At 39.3% G+C, this 22,889-nt stretch overlaps 1 protein-coding gene across 3 annotated transcripts in view; it reads left to right on the plus strand.

The window, feature by feature from the left end:
• The first annotated feature begins 386 nt into the window (after positions 1-386).
• Positions 387-22,889, plus strand: part of SWT1 (SWT1 RNA endoribonuclease homolog) — a 76,216-nt gene continuing 53,713 nt past the window's right edge. For all 3 annotated transcript variants that reach the window (XM_037145695.2, XM_037145696.2, XM_037145694.2), the window contains exons 1-9: positions 387-532; positions 4,499-4,588; positions 7,019-7,099; positions 8,797-8,855; positions 11,468-12,209; positions 18,584-18,643; positions 19,829-19,958; positions 20,891-20,992; positions 21,269-21,457. In XM_037145695.2, the coding sequence (XP_037001590.2) occupies positions 4,508-4,588; positions 7,019-7,099; positions 8,797-8,855; positions 11,468-12,209; positions 18,584-18,643; positions 19,829-19,958; positions 20,891-20,992; positions 21,269-21,457 (1,444 nt within the window). In that variant the 5' untranslated portion in view covers positions 387-532; positions 4,499-4,507. The remainder of the gene's footprint in view (positions 533-4,498; positions 4,589-7,018; positions 7,100-8,796; positions 8,856-11,467; positions 12,210-18,583; positions 18,644-19,828; positions 19,959-20,890; positions 20,993-21,268; positions 21,458-22,889) is intronic.

Below are 22,889 nucleotides of genomic sequence, written 5' to 3' on the forward strand. Positions count from 1 at the left end.
GGACCAGGAGGGGCTTACGGCAGGGTCAGAGAACTGGCGTGAATGCCCAGAGGGCTGGATCCAAGGAGTGGGAAAGCAAGTGGGGAGGGCGGGATGAGTGCAGTAAACAAAAGATGAAGAATCAGTAACCAAAGTCTGCCAAGAGAAAAATTAAAAGCCAGAGGCAGGGATTTGCGGTACCAACCGCTTCCCTTTCCCTGAGGCGTTACGACGCCACCACACACTGCGCAGAAGCGAACTACGACGGCGACCAATGAGGTAGGAGAGTTTTGTTTCCACAGTGCGTCTCCGTTCCAGCCGTCAACCACCGAACCAAGCCAAGACTACAATACCCAGGGTGCACCGCGCAGACGGGGGCGGAGCTGGAGTTCTGAAGTCTAGAAGAAAGTTAATGCAAAGCTAAACGGATGCTCTGGAGCCTTCGAGTAGTAACGGGGTGCGAGTGCAGAACTACATTTCCCAGCGGGCCTCGGGCTCAGGGGTCTCTTTCTCTTGGTCGGGACTCCAGAGTCGCCCTTGCCCCCGGCGCTTGGTAAGGTTGGGGAACTGGGGAGGTTCATTGGCATTTTTCTGGGTTGCTTCGTCCCCTTACTCCGGGCCTTGACCGCTGCTCGCTGGACTGGGGATTCCAGGGCCACTGGAGCTTACGGCGGTGACTCTGTGGGCGGACCCGGAGTCGAGTCTTCTCCGTGAAGGGTGTGGTTCTGGCCCGGCCCTGCCTTTGGGGGCTGTCTCTCGCTCGGCGTAGAGGCTGGTCACCTCCCGCGGAGTCTGTGTGTCCCCGCGACTTACGAGTCGCTGACGAGCTTGTCTGTCAGTCCGGCTGATTACCGTAGGGGTCTGCTCTTCGTTTCGCACCCTTACCCACACCGTGACCCGAACACTCATATTTCACTTTTGCTTTAGTCTACATATTCCCAGTTTCTTCACCGCTGCTTGGTGGATGTAGCGTCCAGTGGATAAGTGCCCGGTCCCCGCCCCTTTCCCTCCGGTCCCCGCTCGATTGTGGGCTTTTAATACCAGAACTCGGAGTGTGTGGAGCTTTGGGCATTTGATTGTTGCAATTCAGATTCCCTAAGGCATGTGGCAGTGAGACCCCTCCCTCCACCCCCCACCCCCTGTAGTACTTCTTCTCCCTTTACTCTAGGCCTGTAGGAGTTTAAGTCGCACTCCTGCAAGCCCACGGGGACGGGCAGGGGGAAAAAAGTCTTTTTGCTCTTCTGGCTGGGACGGGTCCGAACGTTATTGGCAACAGGAGAGGGAAGTCTCTTTTAGTTTTAGGTAGCGGACAATTACAAATGGGATAATAATACATAATACAGAAATGAGTAGTGGCTAGCTATTTGTCCATCATCCAAGAATCATCTATTTTTTACTTCTGAAAACTGTATGGTTAATGAAAGCTAGACCCTCCGTGTCGATCTCATCATTTATTACCAGCTGGAAAACAAGATGAGAAGGGTTAGATTTTAACGTGTGCATTCTATGGGAATTTCAGCAAAAATTTCCAGGCACGGTCCTGCTCTTGAGACATCCTAAAGAAGGAATCTTCCTAGCTTGAAGAATTACCGTAGTTTGCTGTATATAATGCATACTTTTTGCCCACATTTTTGAGGGGAAAAATAAGGATGCGCATTACACATGGGTATAATGATTTCATACCGTGGGTGTAATAATCACTTCTATAATGCATACGAAGGCACGGCAAATGAGTATTACTATTCTCTTGCTGCCTAAATTATACTAAAGCTTAGCGGCTTAAAACGATAAACATTTATTCCTCCACAGTTTCAATAGGTCAGGAATTCAGAAGTGGCTTTTTGGATGTATCTTGCTCAGGGTGTCTTGTGAGCTTGTGAGAATACCTGGCAAGGGTGCTGCCAATGTGAAGGCTTGATTAGGGCTTCAGGATCAGCCTCAAAGGTGGCTCACTCACATTCTTGGCACTTGGCTGTTTTTTGGCAAGAGGCCCAAGTTCTTTGCTGGTGGGTATCTCTGTGGGCTACTTGAATGTCTTCACAACATCTTGACTGGCTTTCTCTAGAATGAACAAGACAGAGGAGGGCAGAGCCACAGTGTCTTATATTACCTAGCCACATACACCATTTAGCAATATTTCATTGGAAGCACAGGGCAGCACTGTTTATTGTGAGAGGGGACGACTACATCAGATTGTAAGGAAGGACCAGGCAGCAGAGATCATCAGGAACCATCTTGGAAGGCTGGCCAGCACAGGTCTCCTCTCATTTAGTTTATATTTCGATTTTCATAAAGTCAATATGAATTTCACACTTGCCATAGTAAACACAGAGGTGTTTTTCCTTCAGTAGACAACTCTCTGCAGTGTTTTTTTTTTCCAATTTGTTTTGTGGATAAGAGGTTTATTTTTAAATTTTTTTATTTTTTTCCAGATAAGAGTTTTAAATGAGCATTATTTTGTATTTGAAGCGACATCAGACCAAGATGAATTGAGTTTAAATTATTTAAAAAATTATATAACCATTATATAGTCCATTGCCTCTAAGCAATTCACTTTATGGAAATTATTGTTTTTTTTTATTGCATTGTTTGCACTTTGCCCCCTTCCTCCCTGCCCCAAGTGGAAGGGGAATCCATATAGCAAAAAGATGATTAATCTGGAAGCTCAACTGTGAATTCCAATATTGCCATAAGTTATCTTGCAAAGCAAAATTTATGGGTAATTTGGAATTTGCTCTTAGAAGTCCATATTGAGTATTCTCTAATAATATTTATTATTATGTTTTTTGCCAGCTATCTAGGGGACAGGTCCGAGTGGCAATGGGGAACGTAGCTTAGCTTGGTTTGGAAAACTGACAGGTGCCAGGGGGCACACAGGAGGAGCCAGGCCCACAGATCAGCAGTCCCATGGGGGACCAGGCCTGCATTATATGTTGGCTGCTTGGAGGAATGCTTTCCCTAAGACTTCCTCAGAGTTAAGACAGCAGGTGTTTAATGTATATCTTTGAAGTGACTCCTTAAAGTCTGTGCTAAGCATTCCAAGGGTAGAATGTAATCAGATCAATCACTTTTATCATTCCGTTGCATTTGCAACATTCTTTTCTTTGTTATCAGTAAGAAGTAATCACTTAAAGCAAAACCCAAGGATAATGAATGAGCACCTTCCTTGCGTAATGCTCCCAGAAAGCAATAAAAGCCAGTCCAGGCAAGGGTCAGGGCACTCTCTCACTCAGAGAGTCTCCCTGCCGCCCCTTTTTCTCCACAGACTCCTGCAGTCTGTGTGATTTTGTTCATCGCATCCACAACACTGCGGACACCACTGGCCAGTGTCTGTATCAACTATCAGCATTTTCCTTCTCTTCATATTCATTGAAGCATTCTGAAAGTTTGATTTCATATAATTGACCCTTCTTTCACTCAACTTCCCTGACTGTGAGCATGACCAGGAGCTTACAACTGCTTGATTTCTAGCCTTTTTTGTTCATAGTCTCAGTGTGTGCCGCAACCAGCAATCAACTCTCCTTGGGGCTCTGCTTTAGACCCTGTTTTATATTTCCCTGTCCCAGCAGTCCTGGTGATGTTCCCAGGACTTTCTGGCCTTTGTGTTCCAGCACGGGGTGCTTTTGGTGTACTCTAACTTGGCAGTGTTTATTACCATACGGAATGACTGTACTTGTCTTAGTTGCTTTTTCTGTGTGGGGGGTGGAGGGAGTGGGCAGGGATAAGCAGCTCACAGTACTGAGTTGACCAGAGCAGGGCTGGAAAAGTGAAACTGATGTGGGAAGTTAACAGGCGCCCTGCAGTGGGCAAGTGTTGGTATGGCTCAGAATTAAAGAGTGAATATCCTAAAAAAGAAAAAAAAATTATTTATTCTTTCACTCAGCAAGCATTTATGAGCACCTCCTAAGTTTTTAATAGAGAGTAATTTGCTCTTTAGGGAGCTAGTAGAAAGACAGTCACGTGTGCCAGTGTTTATTTAGACTCTCTTTTGCTCTACCTTGTGCAAGGTGTTTTAAATATCCATTGTTTCATTTGAGCCCTTCAAAACCCTGCTGGGATGGGTTGTCTCAATTTTGCACATATTGAAATGGGCTCAAAAAAATGTATGTGATTGGCCCAAAGACTCCCTCCATGAGTGACAGAGGGTGTGTGGGAAACATGAAGGCATTGTGACTAATTGGTTTGAGGTATGGGTGGGACAAAATGCAGTGGTCCTGCAGGCAGTTGAAAATGAAGTGATGCTGGAGAAAGAAGTCAGAGCTCAAGGCACAGATTTGAGAGTCATTCCTGAAAAGGTCATATAGGAAGCCAGAGGAGAGGAACAGATGATTTCGAGGGAGGATATAACTGAAATAAAATGGAACAGTGAGAGAATCCTATCATCTTAGGGATGGTTAGAAAATGGAAATTGGTTTGTAAAACTCCAATCTTTAAAAAACTGAAAGAATAATTTCTAAGGTTATTTTTGGTTGTCATGGTGATGAAAAACAACATAATGTGTTTTTAATGTTTATTTTAGCTTTTCAAAATGTCCAGCAAAGAATCTTGTGGAAAAACAGAGACATCTCAGAGAAAAGACATCACCTCATTATCCAACTTTGATGAAGAAGTAAGAATTTTGATTTACTAATACAAAGACACCCTTTTTTACAGTTTATTTTTTTGTGTCATGTAAAGAAGACTCCTCTGTTTTCAAATGACATGTGTAAGCATATTGTTCTGCCCTTTTGGCCCATGGGAAGTCGTTTGTTTTTCCTGTTCTCTGTTTGCATTATTTTATTTATTCCTCACAACTCTATCAGGTAGGTCATGTTATTGTCCCAATTACACAAATGAAGAAACTGAAGCTTAGAGAGGTAAGTAATTTGCTTAGGCATTTCTGACTTCAATTCTAACCCTCCCCAGAATCCTCCTTTTCATAGAAATACTCTACGTTAGACCATTTCCCACTGCTTCTCCCTTCTGCATTTACTCTGCATTGGGTAGGATCACGTGCTCACCAGTCAAAATCGGGAGGAGCAAGGGAGGCTGAGGGTAGGGAATGGATGCTAGCCCTGTTCCTTTTTCTGATACTGTCAGCACAGCACTCTAAGCAGTGTTTTTGGTGGGTGACATTTAGGATAGCTAAATAATTGAGCTGGGTGTTGTCTCCAGGAAGCAGGGCTACCACGTGATCGATTTAACCCAAACGAGCAAAATCCCCTGTATTCAGTTGTATTATAGACGGAGTACTCTGTGTGTGGTGCATTGTCAGAGTTAGACAGTGTTTTTGCTGTTTTGTCATCCAAGATGAGAGATGACAGTCTGGCACAGGTAGGTATTCACTAAAGAAGTGACTTCTATGGTAGCAGGTTAGTTCATAAAGCTTTTCTTTTCTTCATTGAATGAAGCATTTTTGAGATCATTACACTTTTTGGTATTTGTTCTTTGTTTACTAACTTCCTGATTACTCATTTGGCCTCCCAGGTATATGAGTAATTGGAAAGAGGACCCTGGAGTATGGCCTTGATCTGTGTACCCTTATTTGACACTAGGAATTGACATGCTGTGTGCAGTTCTCATTCTTTACCTACTTGAACTAGACTTTTCTTGCCATCACTCCTCCAGATATGCTGTCATTAAGGCCAGCAATGGTGTCCATATTGCTAGATCCATTCATCTGGTTTAGGACCTCATCTGACTTGACCAGTCAGCAATAATCGACAAACTCATTTCACCTTCTCTTTGAAACACTTTCTTCACTTAGCTTTTGAGACTAAGTGGGGAAAGAAAATCAGACTCGTCTGATTTCAGGTCTGATTTTCTTTCCTCACTGGTGACTTCTTCACAGTGTCATCTTCTTAAATGATAACCTTTCAAGTGCTGAGCCTCAGTTTTCCCAGTTTGGTAAATTGCAATTCCATTCTTTCAGTTGCTTGATCCTAGTCCTCTACCTGCATTCAGTCTATCAGCAAATTCTATCAGCTTTCTTTCTCTCAGTAATATATTCAGAGTCTGACCCCCTCCCTGGCTGCTATCACCCTGATCAAGGCGGTAGACTTGCTTTTCTAGATTATTGCAATAGCTTCTAAATTGATCTCCTTGCTTCTGCCTCTGCCTCCTCGTGTTCTCAACACAACAGCCAGAGTGATCCTGTTTAAAGGTAAGTCAGATCACATCACCCCTTTACTCAGTACTTTCTAGTGGTTTCTCCCTTCATCCAGAGTCAAAGCTAAGGTCCTTGCTGGGGCGGACGCAGTGACCTACTCTGCACAACTCTTCTCCCTCTCATTCCCCCTCTGCTTTCTCCACTCTGTGGCTTCCTTGCTTTGTTCCAACAAGCCAGGCACATTCTTGTCGCAGGGGCTTTGCCCTTGCTGCTCTTTCCTTTGAACTGAAGATACTTTCCTACTCTCATGGTTCGTTCCATCCCTTCTCTAGGTCTTTACTCTTTAAAATTGCAACTGCCTCAACCCCCACCTGCCAACATTTCCTGATTCTTTTCTGTGCTTTATTTTTTCTGTAGCATGGTGTGACACACCAAATATATTATTTATGTGTGAAGTCCTACACTAGATTTTCACTTCCCTGAGGGTAGGGAGTTTGATAGTTTTTTTCATTAATCTGTCCTCACTGTCTAGTATATTATTGGTACATGAGAATCACTGGTACTGAGAATATAGTTGTCCTGGGTCTGTTGAATTCAGGACCCACTGAAAAATAACTGGGTATATGGATTTGCTTTGTGGAAGACCTAATTCCCCCATGCCTGTGCCACCTCCCAGGGCCCTTACCCAAGCTGTCAGCTGGCCTTTGTGACTCCCACATCCCTTCTTGTCTTTAATTTAAGAGAATCTTGATTTTCTGATTTCTAGTTGAATCCACCTTCTAGTTGGGCTTCTCTTCCTCTTACCAGTTTGTGTGCCTTTGAACATTGTTCCCTGCTGAAATTTATTAATGTAGAAGGAATGTTGAATTATAACAGTGATGAAATAATGTTGTCTTATACTGTGCTTTGTTTTGTGCTTTTCTTTCCCCCTTTTCCAAATGGCATTCTTAGGATAAGAAAGATAAAAGAACCTCAGGAAGTTCTGTGAGTTCATCTTGCTCTAGAAATGTTTCATCAGAGAAGAGAAAACTGGTAAGTGTTGAGATACTATAACTAACTCTGAAAGTTACCTATATTAGAGTTTCAATGTACAGTTAAAAAGTTTAAGGTATAAATTTCTCCACTACTTTTTCATTTATTTTTTTTCTTTGTATTTTACTTGCTTTTTGATAGCCAGTGGAAAGGCAGCAGGGTTGGTTTTTTTTTTTTTCTTCCTTTCATTCACCAAAAACCATTTATCAAGTTCCTTATTTATTTGTGCAGATAGACCCCATCATTTGGGATTAAAGAACATGGATTTAAATTTAGACATTTTAAAGCCTTTTCCTATATATTGTTATATTTGTCTTTACAATTTTTTTGAGGTAGCCAAGGAGGATACGGTGTTTGCATTTTCAGATTCAGAAATCAAGATCCAGAAGGTTGAATGACTTGTCCCAGGACACAAAATTATACAGTAAATTTTTACTTCATGTCATAGATAGGTTCTGCAGCCTTTAAGCAAAAATGATTTCTAATGAAACTGATTTTACTGTAGGCTAATTGCTAGGAACAAGAGTTAAGTTCCTATAACATCTCATCAGTGTTATAAGGAAATGATAAAGGAAATGGTGTTATTCAAGGACCTGCTGTGTCCAGCAATGAAGTCCAGGGTTCTTTGCTCTCTCACACAAATAATTAGAAGCAGTGACAGCAAACTAAACACATGAAGCTAGTGCACAGGTGGGTGGGAGGTAAAGCACTTACCACATTCAAGTTGAAATTAGGTTTATGTCAGGCTGGCCCCGGGGTTGTGGGTAATAAGAAAAAGTAGTGGAAGTTCCCTGCATGCAGAATTGTTTTTAAGAACTTGTTTGTTTTCATATAATGAAACTGCTATTTCAACTTATTGTTGCTATATTAACCATCTTCCAACACTGATTTCATCATATTTCCTCTCTGTTAAAAAACCTTCACTCCCTCTTTTCAGTTTGTCATTCAGGACACTTACATTTGGTCACATTCTAACTCTCCAGTTTTCTTTTTTCTTCTTCCTCAAAACTTCTGTTTCTTGCCAGGCTGGTTTTTTTTCTCTCTGCTGGATTGGCTCCAGGCATCTTTAGCTTCTTCGAATGCCTAAGCACTCTTAGCTGAGAATGCCTTTTTTCTTTTACCCATTAATCTTTATTCAACCTTTAGTCAATCTATAGTCAACCTTTAGCATATATTTGGTCCACTTTTTTTCCTAGGCATGTTCTAACTTTTGGCAGTTGATGTTTTAAACAATCTTACAGCTTATTGTCTTCTCTTCTGCTTTGGTGCTTAGTTGTGTCCTTACATGAGGTTATTTGTGCATACTCTTCTACTTCTCTTTATATTTTACTTTAAGCTCTTTAGGACAGGGGCTATATCCTGTTCCTCTCTCATTTTTCTTGTGCCTGGCCTGTATCCCAGAGTACACAGAGAGACAGGGTGGTTGAGTAGAGTAGACAGATCTGCTGCTGCCCTACTCTGTGACACTGAGGGAGATAATTTGCTCCTTTTGAGCCTTGGGTACTTCATCTGTAGCATGGGGATGATAATAATATCTGTCTCAAAAGATTATTGGAAGGATTGATTAAATTATTGTGTGAACCTATTCACTAGAACATAAGTATAGGGAAAACAGATTGTCTCCCAGTCTCCTTCCCTGTAACTACTGTGTCACTGCACAACTCACATTTCTTAAATGGCATGTTTTTTTCTTTCAGAAATCAGATCATATAGACATTCTGAACTGTAATATAAAAAGAAGACAAGATCTGAAAAGGTAAATTCCCCCCCCTTTTTTGGGTACCTTTTTACTTTTTGGGCCTAGAATTGAGAATCTAAATAATTAGACTTGCAAAATCATTTGCTTACTGTGATTAGTACTGTTTTGAATGCAAATATTTCTAGCTACTGCACATCACATTTTGATTTTTGAATCGTCTTCATATAAATTTGAGGAAAAGTTGAGTGAAATAAAACATATTTCAGAATTCTGTATACATAAAAGATACTACCAGATAAAATGTAGATTTTTATCTCAGCATTGATTTTGACACAGCAGAGCAATCTTGCAGCTGATAATGTTGAGAAACTACTGTCCCCGCACTATGTCATATTTTAAACGTTGGTTACTAAATTTTTAACTAATCTAATTATAATAATTAGTTTTTTCACAAAATTTTACATTCTTTATTGCAAGAGTTCAATCTAGGATGTTGATATTCGCTTTAGGTGAATATTGATTTTGTACTCGTTTGTAAAAATGCGTATTTGTTGTATGTCTAATTTATCTAAAAAGATCTCAGAACTTTAGTATTTTGGGTTGCGAATATAGAACTGAATTATTGCATTGTAGCATTTCACAAACCTAGTTGATAAGAGGCAATTTTAAAGTTTAATTTTGTTGGTGTTTTAGAAGGTATGATAATGTTGAGTTTTTATTTAATTATGACCATATAAAACACAGTGCATGGATTTCCATGAAATATGCAGCACAGGGCCATTGTGAAGAACAAATAAAATAGGAATATGGAAGTGCTCAGATAACTACAAGTTCCTATTAAAAAATTTATTTGTTCTGCATGTTGTTTTCCTGATTTTTTCTTAATATGGTTGACATTTTACATGATATACCATTAAGTGCTAGTCAAGGTCCAATAACATTTAAAATTTTGTATTAAAATGACCACTTCCTAAGTTACATAAGTGTGTAATTAATATGTTGTAAATCTGAAAATAATATAATGTGTGTTATAAACTAAAATAGAAAAATCCAGAATATTTTTAAGAGACTAATAAAAACTATTTAGTTTTCTTTTATTGTTACTTATTAACAGATAAATAATGAAAGGCAGTCTTTTTGTAGGAATAGATAGCAAAGTAAATAAAACCAGATGAAGAGTCAGGTTTAACTCCTGTAAAAACACTGAGATGTTTATAATTGTTCTTCCATAACTACTTGAGAAGTCACTTAATTACCATCCCTTGGTAATGCTGGACTGCAGTCTAATTAGGGGAAGGACTCCACCTGATGTGTCTTCTACTGCCGCTCCAGTGCCTGGTAGTGTGACAGGCACTTAGAAAGCGCTCCAGGATTTGTTCACATAAATGAATGGATTGCGTTGTGTTGAAATTTTTTACCCTTTCTTTCTGACTACCAACCAGTATCTACATTTATTAAGCAGGAGAATATTACTATCACCTGTAGCTATTACATCTTCTAACATTTTTAGCACATGTGTTTCTGACCTTTTTACTATGTTTATTTAAATTGTTGAGACCACGGTATATATACAGATTTATGCCCTGCTTGGTTTTTGCTGAGTAGTTTGTCAGTATGTTTTATATCATTGAAAACTTCTCAAAAGATCATTTAAAATGACTATGATATTTTCTCATAATTGTTAAAATGGTTCTTAGTCATTTCAAAAGGTTTTACATTTACCTTGTACTTGGCTTTTTGCTGTTATAAATAATCCTGAATTGAGTATATATTTTTTTGGTTTATTAATTTTTTTTCACCTTGATATTCTAAAATGAGAATTACTGAGAAGTCAAAGAATATGAACTTTTTGGAACTTTTAATTATAATTTCAGATTCCTTTGTGGAACTGTAATCATTTTACATTTCTATCAGCAACAAATGAGAGAGGATCCATTTTCCAACTCCTTGCCAATATATAATGTTATTTTAAAATTTTTGCTTATTTGATGGAAGTAAATGGTATGTTGTTGTAATTAGCAACATAGGGAAGTGAGATTTATTTTTCAGAAGGTTTACTAGTTTTTCCCTTTTTCTCTTTCATTAATTTTCTATTTATGGGATATTCTAGCGTCTTAGAACTTTTTATTGTGCTTTTTATCTAATAAAGCTAATAAGCTATCTCATATATATGTATATATATAAATACACACACATATATAAAATGCCATCTCCCAGTTCTTTAAATTTTGTTTATGCTATGCCAGGGGTTAATATGCTAAAGTTTGGAAGTAAATAGTCATTTACATTTTATTTTCTCATGTGAGTTTTCTCACAGCTTTTAAATTTAGGAAGCTCTCTGTTAAGAAATCAAATAAATACTCTCTTTTTTCCTCTGTGGTTTTTAAGGGATTGATATGAAATATAGCAATTATTATAATAATAATTATTTTGCACTTAAATGTTTAATCCCAGTGTCTGGTATTTTACAGAGGTATAAATTTGTTTTTGTTTCCCCCAAATAGCAAACCAATTATTCCACCATTTGTGAAATAATCCTTTTCATTTCGTTCTTAATGTAGTCATTTGCACTTTTTAGGAAGTTTGCGTCAGGCTAGTTCTATCCTTTCCCAACTAAAATGGTACAGTGCAAATTGTAATGCAACCTGGGTTTCTGTGTCACTTTACAGACCAAATGTAGACCCTGACATTCCAAGAAAGAGACCAAAACTGACTTCGTCATCCCAAGGACCTGTTACACTCCAAGAAGCATCATATTCTAATGATAATCAAATTATTTCACAAAGTCCTTCTTCAGATGGAACTAAACAACATAAGAGTAAATGTGTAGATTTGAAAGTGAAAGATATTAAACTGACAAATGTTAGGAGTAACCTTGACCATGGAATTAAAAACCATAGCGGTCCTAAAATTGCCAAAGATGTGAAACCTGAAGCTGAAGGCCAGGCCAGTGAAAGAGCCTGGCCTCGTGTGCTTGCTCAGAGGGAGAAGATGAAGGAGCCCAGGAAAGAAAGGCACAATAGATACAGAGACACTTCTGAAAAACGGGTTATGGAAAAATGCAAGAGAATTCAGTTTTCTCAGGATTATAATTCCAACAAGATCATTAAAGAACCCTGTGAATCCAGAAGAAAGAAAGTCAGTTTCAGAATTCCAGTAAAATCTCACGATACCCATCAGAAACTTGTAGAAGAAAATGTTTTCCTTTTAGATTCCAGCAAGTCAAGGACTAAGCAGAAGAGAAAAGGACGCCAGGAAAGCTTTCAGGGTCCATCAGATCTGATGAGGCACAAGAGTAAACATTTATTTTCAGATTCCACTTATAAGCAGACGGTTCATGAGTGGAAAGGAAAATCTCATTATGAGCATCAAGAAAATAATGACTCAACTGCAAGCAAAAACCTAACCCAGGTAAGATACTGTAAAATAGAGACTGTAGGTTTTAGCAGAGAGTAATATGGTCCCCATTACTGATAATAGTCACAGAGGGCTGGTTTCAATTTAGTCAGGAAGATATGTACTTGTTTCTTTATTTTACCCCTTCAATCCCAACTTCCTTAGGGAGGTATCCTGGCACCAATCAAGGATCCATAAAAGAAGAGACTGCGTAAAAATGTAGAAAGACGCAGTTACAGGGAGTCCTTTGCAAAAGGCACTGTGGCAGTGTCTTAGGCTCTTCTTTGACCCTGGGTACTGTGGAACACCCAGGTTTTAGTCTTCTGAATAGCTTATTACTTCAGCAGATTATTTTTTTTAAGTATTTATTTATTTATTTATCTTTAGAGGGGAAGGGGAGAGGGAGAGAAACATCAATGTGTGGTTGCCTCTAGTGTGTCCCCTGCTGAGAACTGGCCTGCAGGGAACTGGCTTGCAACCCAGGCATGCGCCCTGACTGGGAATTGAACCGAGATCCTTTGGTTTGCAGGTCGGAGCTCAGTCTCCTGAGTTACACCAGCCAGGGCTTTTCAGCAGATTATTTTTGAAGTGCCGCTGTATGCCCGGCATTTCGATAAACTAGGAGGGACACACCTTCTCTGTATTCAGAGGCTTATACATGTGAGAAGATGCACAACAATTATCAAGTCTGATCAGTGCTTAGCACGCAACATGGGAATTCACAGCAGGCAATGCATGTAGCCTTGGTACACTGTGGGGGGATTAGTAAAAGTTTACCAAAGAGGGGTTACATTTAAACAGAACTAAGGAATGAATAGGAATTACCTGGGGGAAGGTGAAGTGAGGTGCCGTGGGAGAGGGAGGGATGTTCCAGGCAGAGGGAGCTAACTGTGTGCAGAGATGCAGGCCTAAGAGCAAGGCGAGGCTGTTTTCCTTTTAAGTAATTGGAATAAATTGGCATCTGTGAACTAGTTTGAGAACCTTTTCTCTGTAGCAAAATTATTTGCCTTTAACCTGTTCTCTGTAGCAAAATTATTTGCCTTTAAGAAAACTTATAGAATTTTAGAACTTCAGAATTCTGAAATTTAGAGACTGCTTATAAATGGGAATGGTTGAATTTACCTGCTTTTAGCTGTTGGGACTATAGATTGCAGTGGTCAAGTGCTTGCTATGAAAATGCAGGGATAATAACTAGGGAGGCCAGAAGAGCTTGGGAGAGGGAACTCTTCGTTATATATCATTTTTATTTTCAATTCCAGGTAACATAGATCATCATATTAGTTTCAGGTGTACACCCCAGTGACTAGATATTACATAACTAAGTGATCACCCCAACTCCATGTATAGTTGTTAGAATGTTATTGACTATATTTCTTATGCTGTACTTCACATCCTCATGACTATTCCGTAACAGCCACTTTGTGCTTCTCAATCCCTTCATCGTTTTCACCCACCTTCCCCAACTCCCCTCCCATCTGGCAACCGTCAAAATGTGCTCTGTATCTATTACCCTGCTTCTCTTCTGCCTGTTTTGTTTTTTTTAGATTCAATTTTTGATAGATATGTATTTATTGGCACTTGATTGTTCATATATTTTTTTCTTCTTTCTAAAGAAAACTCTTTAACATTTCGTGCAATACTGGTTTGGTGGTGATGAACTCCTTTACCTTCTTCTTTGGGAAGCTCTTACCGGTCCCTTTATTCTAAATGACAGCTTTGCTGGGCAGAGCAATCTTGGTTATAGGTCCCTGCTTCATAGCACTTTGAATATTTCTTGCCAGTCCGCTCTAGCCTGCAAAGTTTCTGTTGAGAAATCAGCTGACGGTCTTATGAAAGCTTCCTTGTTGGTAAATAATTGTTTTTTTTCTTTTGTTTCTTTTAGGACTTTTCTCTGTCTTTTAACTTTTCCAATTTTAATTATGATTCGTCTTGGTGTCGCCTCTTTGGGTTCATCTTGTTTAGGACTCTGCACTTCCTGGACTTGTATGTGTATTTCCTTCACTAAGTTAGTGGAGGATTATCTTTTCAAATGTGTTTCCAGTTTCTTGCTCTTTCTCTTCTCCTTCTGGCACCCCTATGATGCGAATGTTGGTATGCTTGAAGTTGTCCTAGGGGCTCCTTACACTGTCCTTATTTTTTTTTAATTCTTTTTGTTCTTGCTGTTATAATTGTTTGTATTTTGCTTCTTTATATTCCAAATTGCTGATTTGATTCTCAGCTTCATCCACTCTACTGTCGATTCCCTATAAATTGTTCTTCATTTTAATTAGTGTATCCTTTGTTTCTGAGTGGATCTATTTTAAGCTTCTGAGGTTCTCACTAAGCTCATTAAGAATTCTTATCACCAGTGTTTTGAACTTTGCATCAGGTGGATTGCTTGTCTCCATTTTGTTTATTCCTTTTTCTGGTGATCTGTTCTTTTCTTTCATTTGAGCCATGTTTTCTTGTTACCTCAGTTTGGCAGCCTCCCTGTGTTTGTTTCTATATAGTAGGTAGAGCTGCTGTATCTATCTTCCAGGCTTGGTAGTGTGTCGTAATATAGTAGGTGTCCTGTAGGGTCTGGTGGCACGGCCTCCCTGTTCACCTGAGCTGGGCACTTGAGGTGAGCCCCCTGTATGGGCTGCGTACACCTCCTCTTGTAGTTTTGCCTTGACTGCTATTGGCATGTTAGTGGGAGGGATTTACTTGCAGGCTGGTCAGCTGCAAGGACTGGCTGTGACCATTGACTGCCACGGGGGATAAGTCATGCTGGGTCCCACCCCACAGAGCAGGACTTACTTCAACAGGACTCTGGTGCCTACTGAATTAGCCCCTTGAGTGTCACTTGTGTGGTGGTTGGGTGGTTGTGCTTCAGTGTGGTCTGAAGCTGTCCAGTGGGTGCAGTGGCTTGGGTGCCTCCCAAAACTTGCAGGATAAGGTCAGCCACCTCTGCCTGGGGCCACCCAGCACGAGGTACAAAGTGATCTGCAGATGGCTGCTACTCGTGTTGGCCTTAGAGGTGTCCAGGCAAGGCCAAGGTGTCTGTGAACCAAGGCTGGCTGCTGCTAGGACCAGGCCTAGGACCACTTACTGGTAAGTGAGAGGTACAGGACTCACTGAGGTTAGATGCCGCTTGTTTAAGAGATTTTAGGAAAATCTGAAGCATGAGCCGAAACAGGCCATTTTTATGAAGAATTCACTGGAAATAGCTTGTTGGCGCCGAAAGTAGGTGGAGCAGGGCCTCAAGGACTCTCCAGAGTGGGGTAAACAGTGTTAGCCAAGTTGATGGAGGCTCAGATATGGTATCTGCCTGCAGGCTGTTTGGAGTGAGGGCTCATCAAAGGAACAGTAACCTCTCCCAGTACTTCTGTCTGGGAGAAAGCTGCCTCCCCAGCTCTCCCCTGATGCTGGACACTCCACTTCTTCCCCACATGCCTCTGGTGCTTTTGAAGCTGCTGCCTCTGCACTGGAGTTCGGAGGGAGTGAATCTGAGTAAGTCCATGCACGGGCCCTTTAAAAATAACTGGCTGGGACTCTGAAAGCTTCCCTCTCCCTCAGCCTCAGTCCCAGCTTGTTTTTACAGCAAGGGGGCTTTTCCTTCTGGTGCTGGAACTCAGGGATGGGGTGCCTGATATGGGACTGAGACCCCTTACTCTTCAGAGGGAACCTTCGCAGCTATGATATCCCTCCCAGTTTTTCCCGGACATTCGTAGATGTGGGACCAGCCCATCTCCGTCCCTTTACCAGTCTCCATGTGGCTTCTTGTTTAATTCCCTAGTTATAGTACGTCCATTCAGCCGGATTTCAGGTGGTTCTGAATGATTGCTGTTCTTTAGTTGTAATTTTGATATAGTTGTGGGAGGAGGCGAGTACCATGTTCACCTATACTGACTTCACGATCAGAAGTCTTCATTGCTTTCTTAGAGGAAAAACCTCCAGATTTCTTGTGTTGTAACCAGTTCCCTAGAATAAAGTAAAAGCAAGGAAGTTGAGCTTGCCAGTGTGTTCAGTGACTTAGTGTCACTGCTTCGTGGTCCCCTAGGCTGCACATCCAGGGAACAGTATGAAGAAGCCTGCGTGCTTCTTATAGTTACTTTTGGTCTCTACAGAGTTACAGCAGAAACCTAAAGAAGTACAGAGCATGAGTGTTAAGTTGTAGGGGAAGAAGTTTTTGCAGGATTACTTGCCAGTTATCGGAGTTAGAGCTCTTTAAGAACCGTTCCTTTGATAGAAGCCTTATCTGCCGAAGTCATTTCGGTGCTGGAGCAACCAGTGCATATTGTTCTTATCTTGGGTGTATGATCTTCGGCATGTGGTACATGGGAGAGAATCATCTTAATATTATGTTAGTTGTTCTTTTTGCCTCATAAATTTTTCAGTGGGTGACTATTTCCCTAAAAGAGTGATTGTATTTTATAAGGAAATAACTGTGTTTTCTGGATTTCATAGTCCTGTTGTGCTTTCCTAAGTGAGGATAACTCCTTTTGCTGCCTGGGCATTCCAGCCCCGTGATACAGACCCCTCTCAGACTGCACCCACTCCCAGTATGGCAAGTTAGGGTTCTAGAAACCATGGCTTTCATGCCACGTTTTCAAACTCAGTACTTACAAGTCTGTGAGGGAAGAGCTCATCAGTTTATCAAATATTAATTAAAAGTCCTTGTCATATATCAGGTACGTTTCTAGGTGAATAAGATGATCTTTACCCTCAAGAAGTTTGCAGGGAGGCAGATGAGTAAGCAAATACAGTTGCAGTGCAGTGAGCTAAGAGTTGCGCTGGTGTCAGGATAAATTTGGGGGTAACTTGAAGAAGGGCTCACGAAGGTGGAGATCATTTGGCGTGGCATTCAGGGGCGTGGAGAGCCAGGACCGGAAGTGCCGACTTGCCAGGGTGGAGGCCCATGTGTGCAGTGGCACGGAGCTGTAACGGTTCACGGCAAGGGCGGACGTGGGCACCCCAGTTGGGATGTGTAGTCTGTTGGAGGGGAAGTAGGAGAGGAAGCCAGGGTCTGGACAAGGGATTATTTTGTATTCCCTGAGAAAAATTTTATCTTGTATCCTGTAAGTGGTGCACAGCGCTGAAACATAATGAAGGAGGTGGCATAATCAGGTTCCCAGTTTTGAATCACTGTCATGGATAAAACCATTGTTACCCTTGTTACTGATACTCCCTTTTTCATCCTCAGGCTTTATCCCAATCCAGGTATTTAATGAATCGTGGTAGGGAAAGGCAATTAAATGCCCACTAAAGCTTTTTTTAATAGGGAGGAAGTTCTCAGGGACAACTGACATGAACTTTTATGGATTTTTGGGTGATATAAAATTTATTGAAGTTATTGGAAGTGGCCTGTGGTCCAAGAGAGTGAAGGGTTGTACTGACCTAAGCAAAAAAGAATAAGAAGACTTTGAATATCAAAAGTTGTAGGAAGTTCTGATAATCTGTAGCTCTCCAGGCATTTATTAGTTGTAGAGGACCTTAAGGATCTCATGAGATTTAATGTCAGGTGGAGAAGGGAACATAAAATCTCAAACCCTGGAATGGTAAGGCTATAATGGGCCTACATGTGAGTTGTGTATAGTTTCATATCGTGTGAAGATTGGCCTTGGGAAGTTAAGGTGGAAACTGAATTCCCAATAGAGCAATGTAATGTATACCCTATATAGTTCCTGGAATATGCATGTGAGCTTGGTGTTACCTTAGAGATTTCTCGGAAGATGATTTGGTTTAGTAGTGGCTTTTGCTGAGTTCCCTGTTACCTGTTACAGAGGATCAGGTAGGTCTCATCCACTCAGCAAAAGTGCCAGTGAAAAATTGGAAACAATAGAGCGATTTTCCACCTCTGCCAGAAGACAGTATAACTATGCATTTTTCAGCCTTTCCCCCTCAGTTATAGTATAATCTTCAAGGCCCCTTTGTTGTCATGTCATTTCACTTTTAGAAATGGCTCAGTTACTCCTGGATGCAAGTTTCCCGGCACCAAAGACCAGCTTGTTTTGCCTTTGCATGGTTCTATTTCTTAGGGGGGCATGTGCAATAGTTTCATTCTTAGAATATGAGTATTTTTAGTAATATATGAATGAGTAAACCCTAAAGACTTTCTACTCTGTTTTATGACTTAAAAAATGAGGCTTTTCTAGTCAAGAGGCAATTTCTCATCTGTGGGCAATTTCACCCCAGGGGCATTTGGCATAGATTTCATAGAGGCATTTTCGATTTTGAAGATCAGAAGGGGGGGTATGCTACTGGTTTCTAGTGGATTCCGCCGAAGATATTGCTGAACATCCTACAATGCACAGAACGGCCTCAGCAGAAAGAATTATCCGACGCCAATGTCCATACTGCCAAGGTTGAACAACCTCGCAGTGGCTGTATGTTTCATTCTAAACTAATAAAATCACTTTTCTTTTCAGATTTTTGAAGCACGATGTTCTTCAGTGTCATATGAAATTATTCAAGATACAGATGAAGAGGTTAATGCTCTACTTATTTACGTTGAATATTGTTAATGAAATTAAGCCAAACAGTTCCTATTTCAATAAAAATAATGACTTCAAAAACCTTGGTAATATGAAAGTAACACCGATATCTGTACTTAAATCAATATTTAAGTTTTATTCGGTCATGAAAAACTACTTGGAAAAGTATTTATATTTACTTGGTCACCTTTCTGCCTTTGTTTCTTATATGTTTTGATGAGCATGGAGCACATGGCCCCCAAGTTACATTTTGATTTAATGTTGTCAGGCATATTTGCAGGCTTATGCCTAGACTTGCCAAAATGCAATTTTACACTAATATGTTTTTTGCCCATTTTTTCTAATCAATAAGATGAAAATATTATTCAATGAAGACGAGAGTATGTGTGTGTTTGTTTGTGTGTGTGTATACATATATAATATATACATATTTTTACCTGCTACATCGTTCATTTCCCAGCTAGAATTTCCTGATTGATCCTCATAGAATTATGGCATAGAATTTTATGTTCACTGGTCCTGAATTAAAATTAGATTTATAGAATATTTTGTATTTTTCTATTTTTAAGAAGACTTTAAAACCATACTGATTGTGACAGGTTTTTATTCGTGACACTCAGTTGTATTTTTCTGTTTTGTGGGTATGTGCCCTTGATAGAAGAAAGATTTCTCACCCCTGCTTTAAAGCTAGATTTAGATTTGAGTTTTTGATGGTTCATAAACAACCTTAGAAATCTCAATAAGAGCACTTACCATCCAGATAAAACTGTATTTGGCTCCTAAAGTCCTGTGAAGTGAAGGTGAGGATGAGGATGAACTTAATTTGAAGGTCTGTTACCGCATACTAGGCTCTGTGTGAGGAGCCTCACAGTATTTCATAATTGCATTTAATCCTCACAAAATACTGAAAGGAAAGCATATCTACCATTCCTGTTTTGTCGATGTACAAACTGAGACCCAAGGTAGTTAAATAGTTTGCTTGGCTAAGGTTACTAAAGTAATAAGAGCCATTTAAAAACACTGTGTATGTTTATAAGTCTGTATTCTTTTACCATGCTGCCAAAATACTTTCGTAAATATTTTTCATTCCACAGACTGTTTCATTTAATGGCTTTCTTCTTATTAGTCTTCAGACTGAAGAATTCAAAAATATTTTACTGCGGGTCTGTTCCAATCTAGATGCAGATAGTGGAAGAGCTTCACGCTGCACGTGTGGGGAAGAGTGTGGACTTGCCCGTGGTCCCCCCTCCCGGGGAGCTGTCCAGTATGGAGATCGACTTGGTGGAAGACGATATGCATTCCTCTGCTGGTATATACCCTGTTTGCACGTGATGATGTCACGGGAGACCCGTGCTTTCTTCAGAGCGAATGTGCCAACATGCAGTTTTTATAATATTTAGATGAAGGGTGTTAAAATGTGTTCATTTGAAATAATAAAGTTTGGTGTATTTTAGCTGTAAGAGTAGCTATGTATTTGTTTTATCATCATTTGTTTTTATATATCACATTATTAGGTAGACATATTTTCTGTTTTTCTTTTTGCCAAGGGGCAGTAATCAGAGTTATGAGTTGTTTTTTGTTCCTGCTTTCAGTCATCACTTTTAACAATTTCAACTAACTAAACCACTGATCAGAAATAATGCAAATTGCTCAAAGGTATTATATGCCTAGATTTCTTATTTATATAGAAAAATTTTGATCCTTCGTACTAGTGGGAGAAGATATTGATAGATATTATCCAAAATGTGTTAGTACACTATTTTGAATTGTATTTATAAAAATAGTAATGCTGCATTATATTCACACTGAATTTTTCAATTTACTGTTTTCATGTGCATTAACCTGATTCTCACAATGGCACCATAAAATAATGATGCTGGTGTTATCTGCTTTCTTTGTTTTAAATATATTTTTCTTTTCAATCATATTTCACTCGGAGTATATTAAAATTACCTTATAATTCCCAAGTGCACAGCTAGCAGTGAGGCAAGACAGTTTGGCAACATAGTTTACTACTGGGAAAAGTCAGTTTATGATTTAAATCCATTGGTGAGCAATTCATAATATTCTGCTGGTGGACAATTAATTATTACTGTTCTTCCTCTTAAGAACTGGAGTAAATGCATTTTTGCTTTTGCTGCCTTCTCTTAAGAATGCTGTCAAAGTTGTATGATATCAAGATTTAGTTATTAAGTCTATTATCAAATGTAATGAAATCTTAACTTTGCTCTTTTTCTTTAGCAAATGCAGCTTCAGACAAACAACTTCTAATTGTTATTGATACAAATATTCTGATGAATCATCTCAAATTTGTTAGAATTTTGAAGACAACAGAAGTCCCAGGTATTTATAAAATATATTTGCATAATCGGCTTAAGTTAAGAAACTAAAACAGCCTTCACAGGGTTAACCTACCTATCTAGACTGACTCTTCTTTGATCTCCAGTAGTAAGTATTGTGACATTCTTGTGATACATCTGGTGTTAGTTTTCATTTTTTATGTATTATCTCTTTGTTAAATTGTAAATTCCTTACTTTATAACTCAATTTTCCAACAGCAATTACATTTAGTAGCTGTAGATATTTGTTGACTTCTGAGACATCTTTTTTATTTTTCAGGCTTTGACAGGCTTGTGTTAATCATTCCTTGGGTTGTGGTGCAAGAGCTAGATCGAATGAAGGCAGGAAAACTACTGAAATATGCCCAGCACAAAGCCATACCTGCGGTCCGTTTTATCAATGACAGTCTCAGAGATCAGGACAGAAAACTATGGGGTCAGTCCATACAACTTGCGTCTCAGAAACTTTGTAAGTATTGTTCTCCTGCTGTGCTTCCTGATTAAGATTTGTTTGGGTACTGAGTCATTGGAGGGCAATGATGAAAAACTTAGGAAAAACTTATAACCATTGAAATGTGAGATGGCAGGTCATAGTGATGGGCTGGGGTATTCTATTAGGTTTTGTTTGGGGGTCTTTGGTTTTTATTTTTATGTTTCTCCTAGACTTGATGTCTATATTTCATAGATACTGACTATAGTTCTGTGTTCATACTTGTATATGATAACACTACGTTGGATTCCTTTTTAAAATACCACCATTGAGTGACGAGACCCATAACTGATCTAAGGTTCTCATCCATCACTACACGTCGTTAGAGTAGTGCAGAGGCATTGTTCTCCTCTGGTTCGTCAGAGTCTGTAACAAGGAGGCGTTTTTATAATAAAGATCTATAGATTTTCTCCTGGTTTCATTTTTTTCCCTTCTTAGTTTAATTCATTTTTTTAAATCACTCTGGTCTTAGAACCTAAGTTTGCTCTTGATGTTTTATATAACTTTTATGGAAAAAAAAAATCTGTGTCAAGCCACACTGTTGCCTCTGTAGAGTTTATACATCCATTTAGAGGATTTATTTAATTCCTTAAAGCTTTGTTTCTCCCAATTCAGAATTATGTATATATGTAGATTTGTGCTGTTTTAAATATCATGGATTTATGTTACCTACATTACCTGTATTCACCATAAGATATGAAAGAACTCAACCTAAGATGAATATAATTATGGTGCTAGTGCCGAGAGGGGTTTTGGCGCAGCTGCTTACTCTTACGTGTTTGCAGAAAAAGAGACTCCATTCATTCATTCCTTCTGTTTTTAAATATTTAGTAGCTCTTAGTATACTCTAGCTACAATAGTTATGTATTCTGAGGAGGAACTTCATGTGTTTTGTAGAGCTTTTAAAGGAAAACCACAAATATCACTTATTAGAGTTAAAAATACTAAAATATTTGAAAACACATTAAATTGAACACCTTAGATGGTCTTTTTTTGTTATGTAAAATATCAAATGCAGGTAGAGAGAGACTAATATAATGAATCCCTTTGTACTTATCACTCATTTTCAGTGATTATTAATGTTTGCCAATCCTGTTTATTCTCATCTCCTTTTCTTATTCTCCCCCAACTCCCAGAACTTCTGCAATAGTTTGAAGTAAATCCAGAATATCACATCATATAATTTTTACCTATATATACTTCAGTATGTGCTGCTAACAGATTTTTTTTATACACCTACATAATTAACAAAATTAACCCCTGATCCAAGCCATTATTTCAGTAGAGCCTAGTCCTTAAAAAGAGGTAGAAATTTTGCTTATTTTTAATCTTTTTTTTCCATTTGTTGACACAAATTATATTTTATTATGTAATAATATAGATAATTATGATAATGATATATACACTTTGA

The sequence above is a fragment of the Artibeus jamaicensis genome, unplaced genomic scaffold (assembly GCF_021234435.1).
Source record: "Artibeus jamaicensis isolate MK-2021 breed Jamaican fruit bat unplaced genomic scaffold, CSHL_Jam_final contig_2170, whole genome shotgun sequence".
NCBI classification, from domain to species: Eukaryota; Metazoa; Chordata; class Mammalia; order Chiroptera; family Phyllostomidae; genus Artibeus; species Artibeus jamaicensis.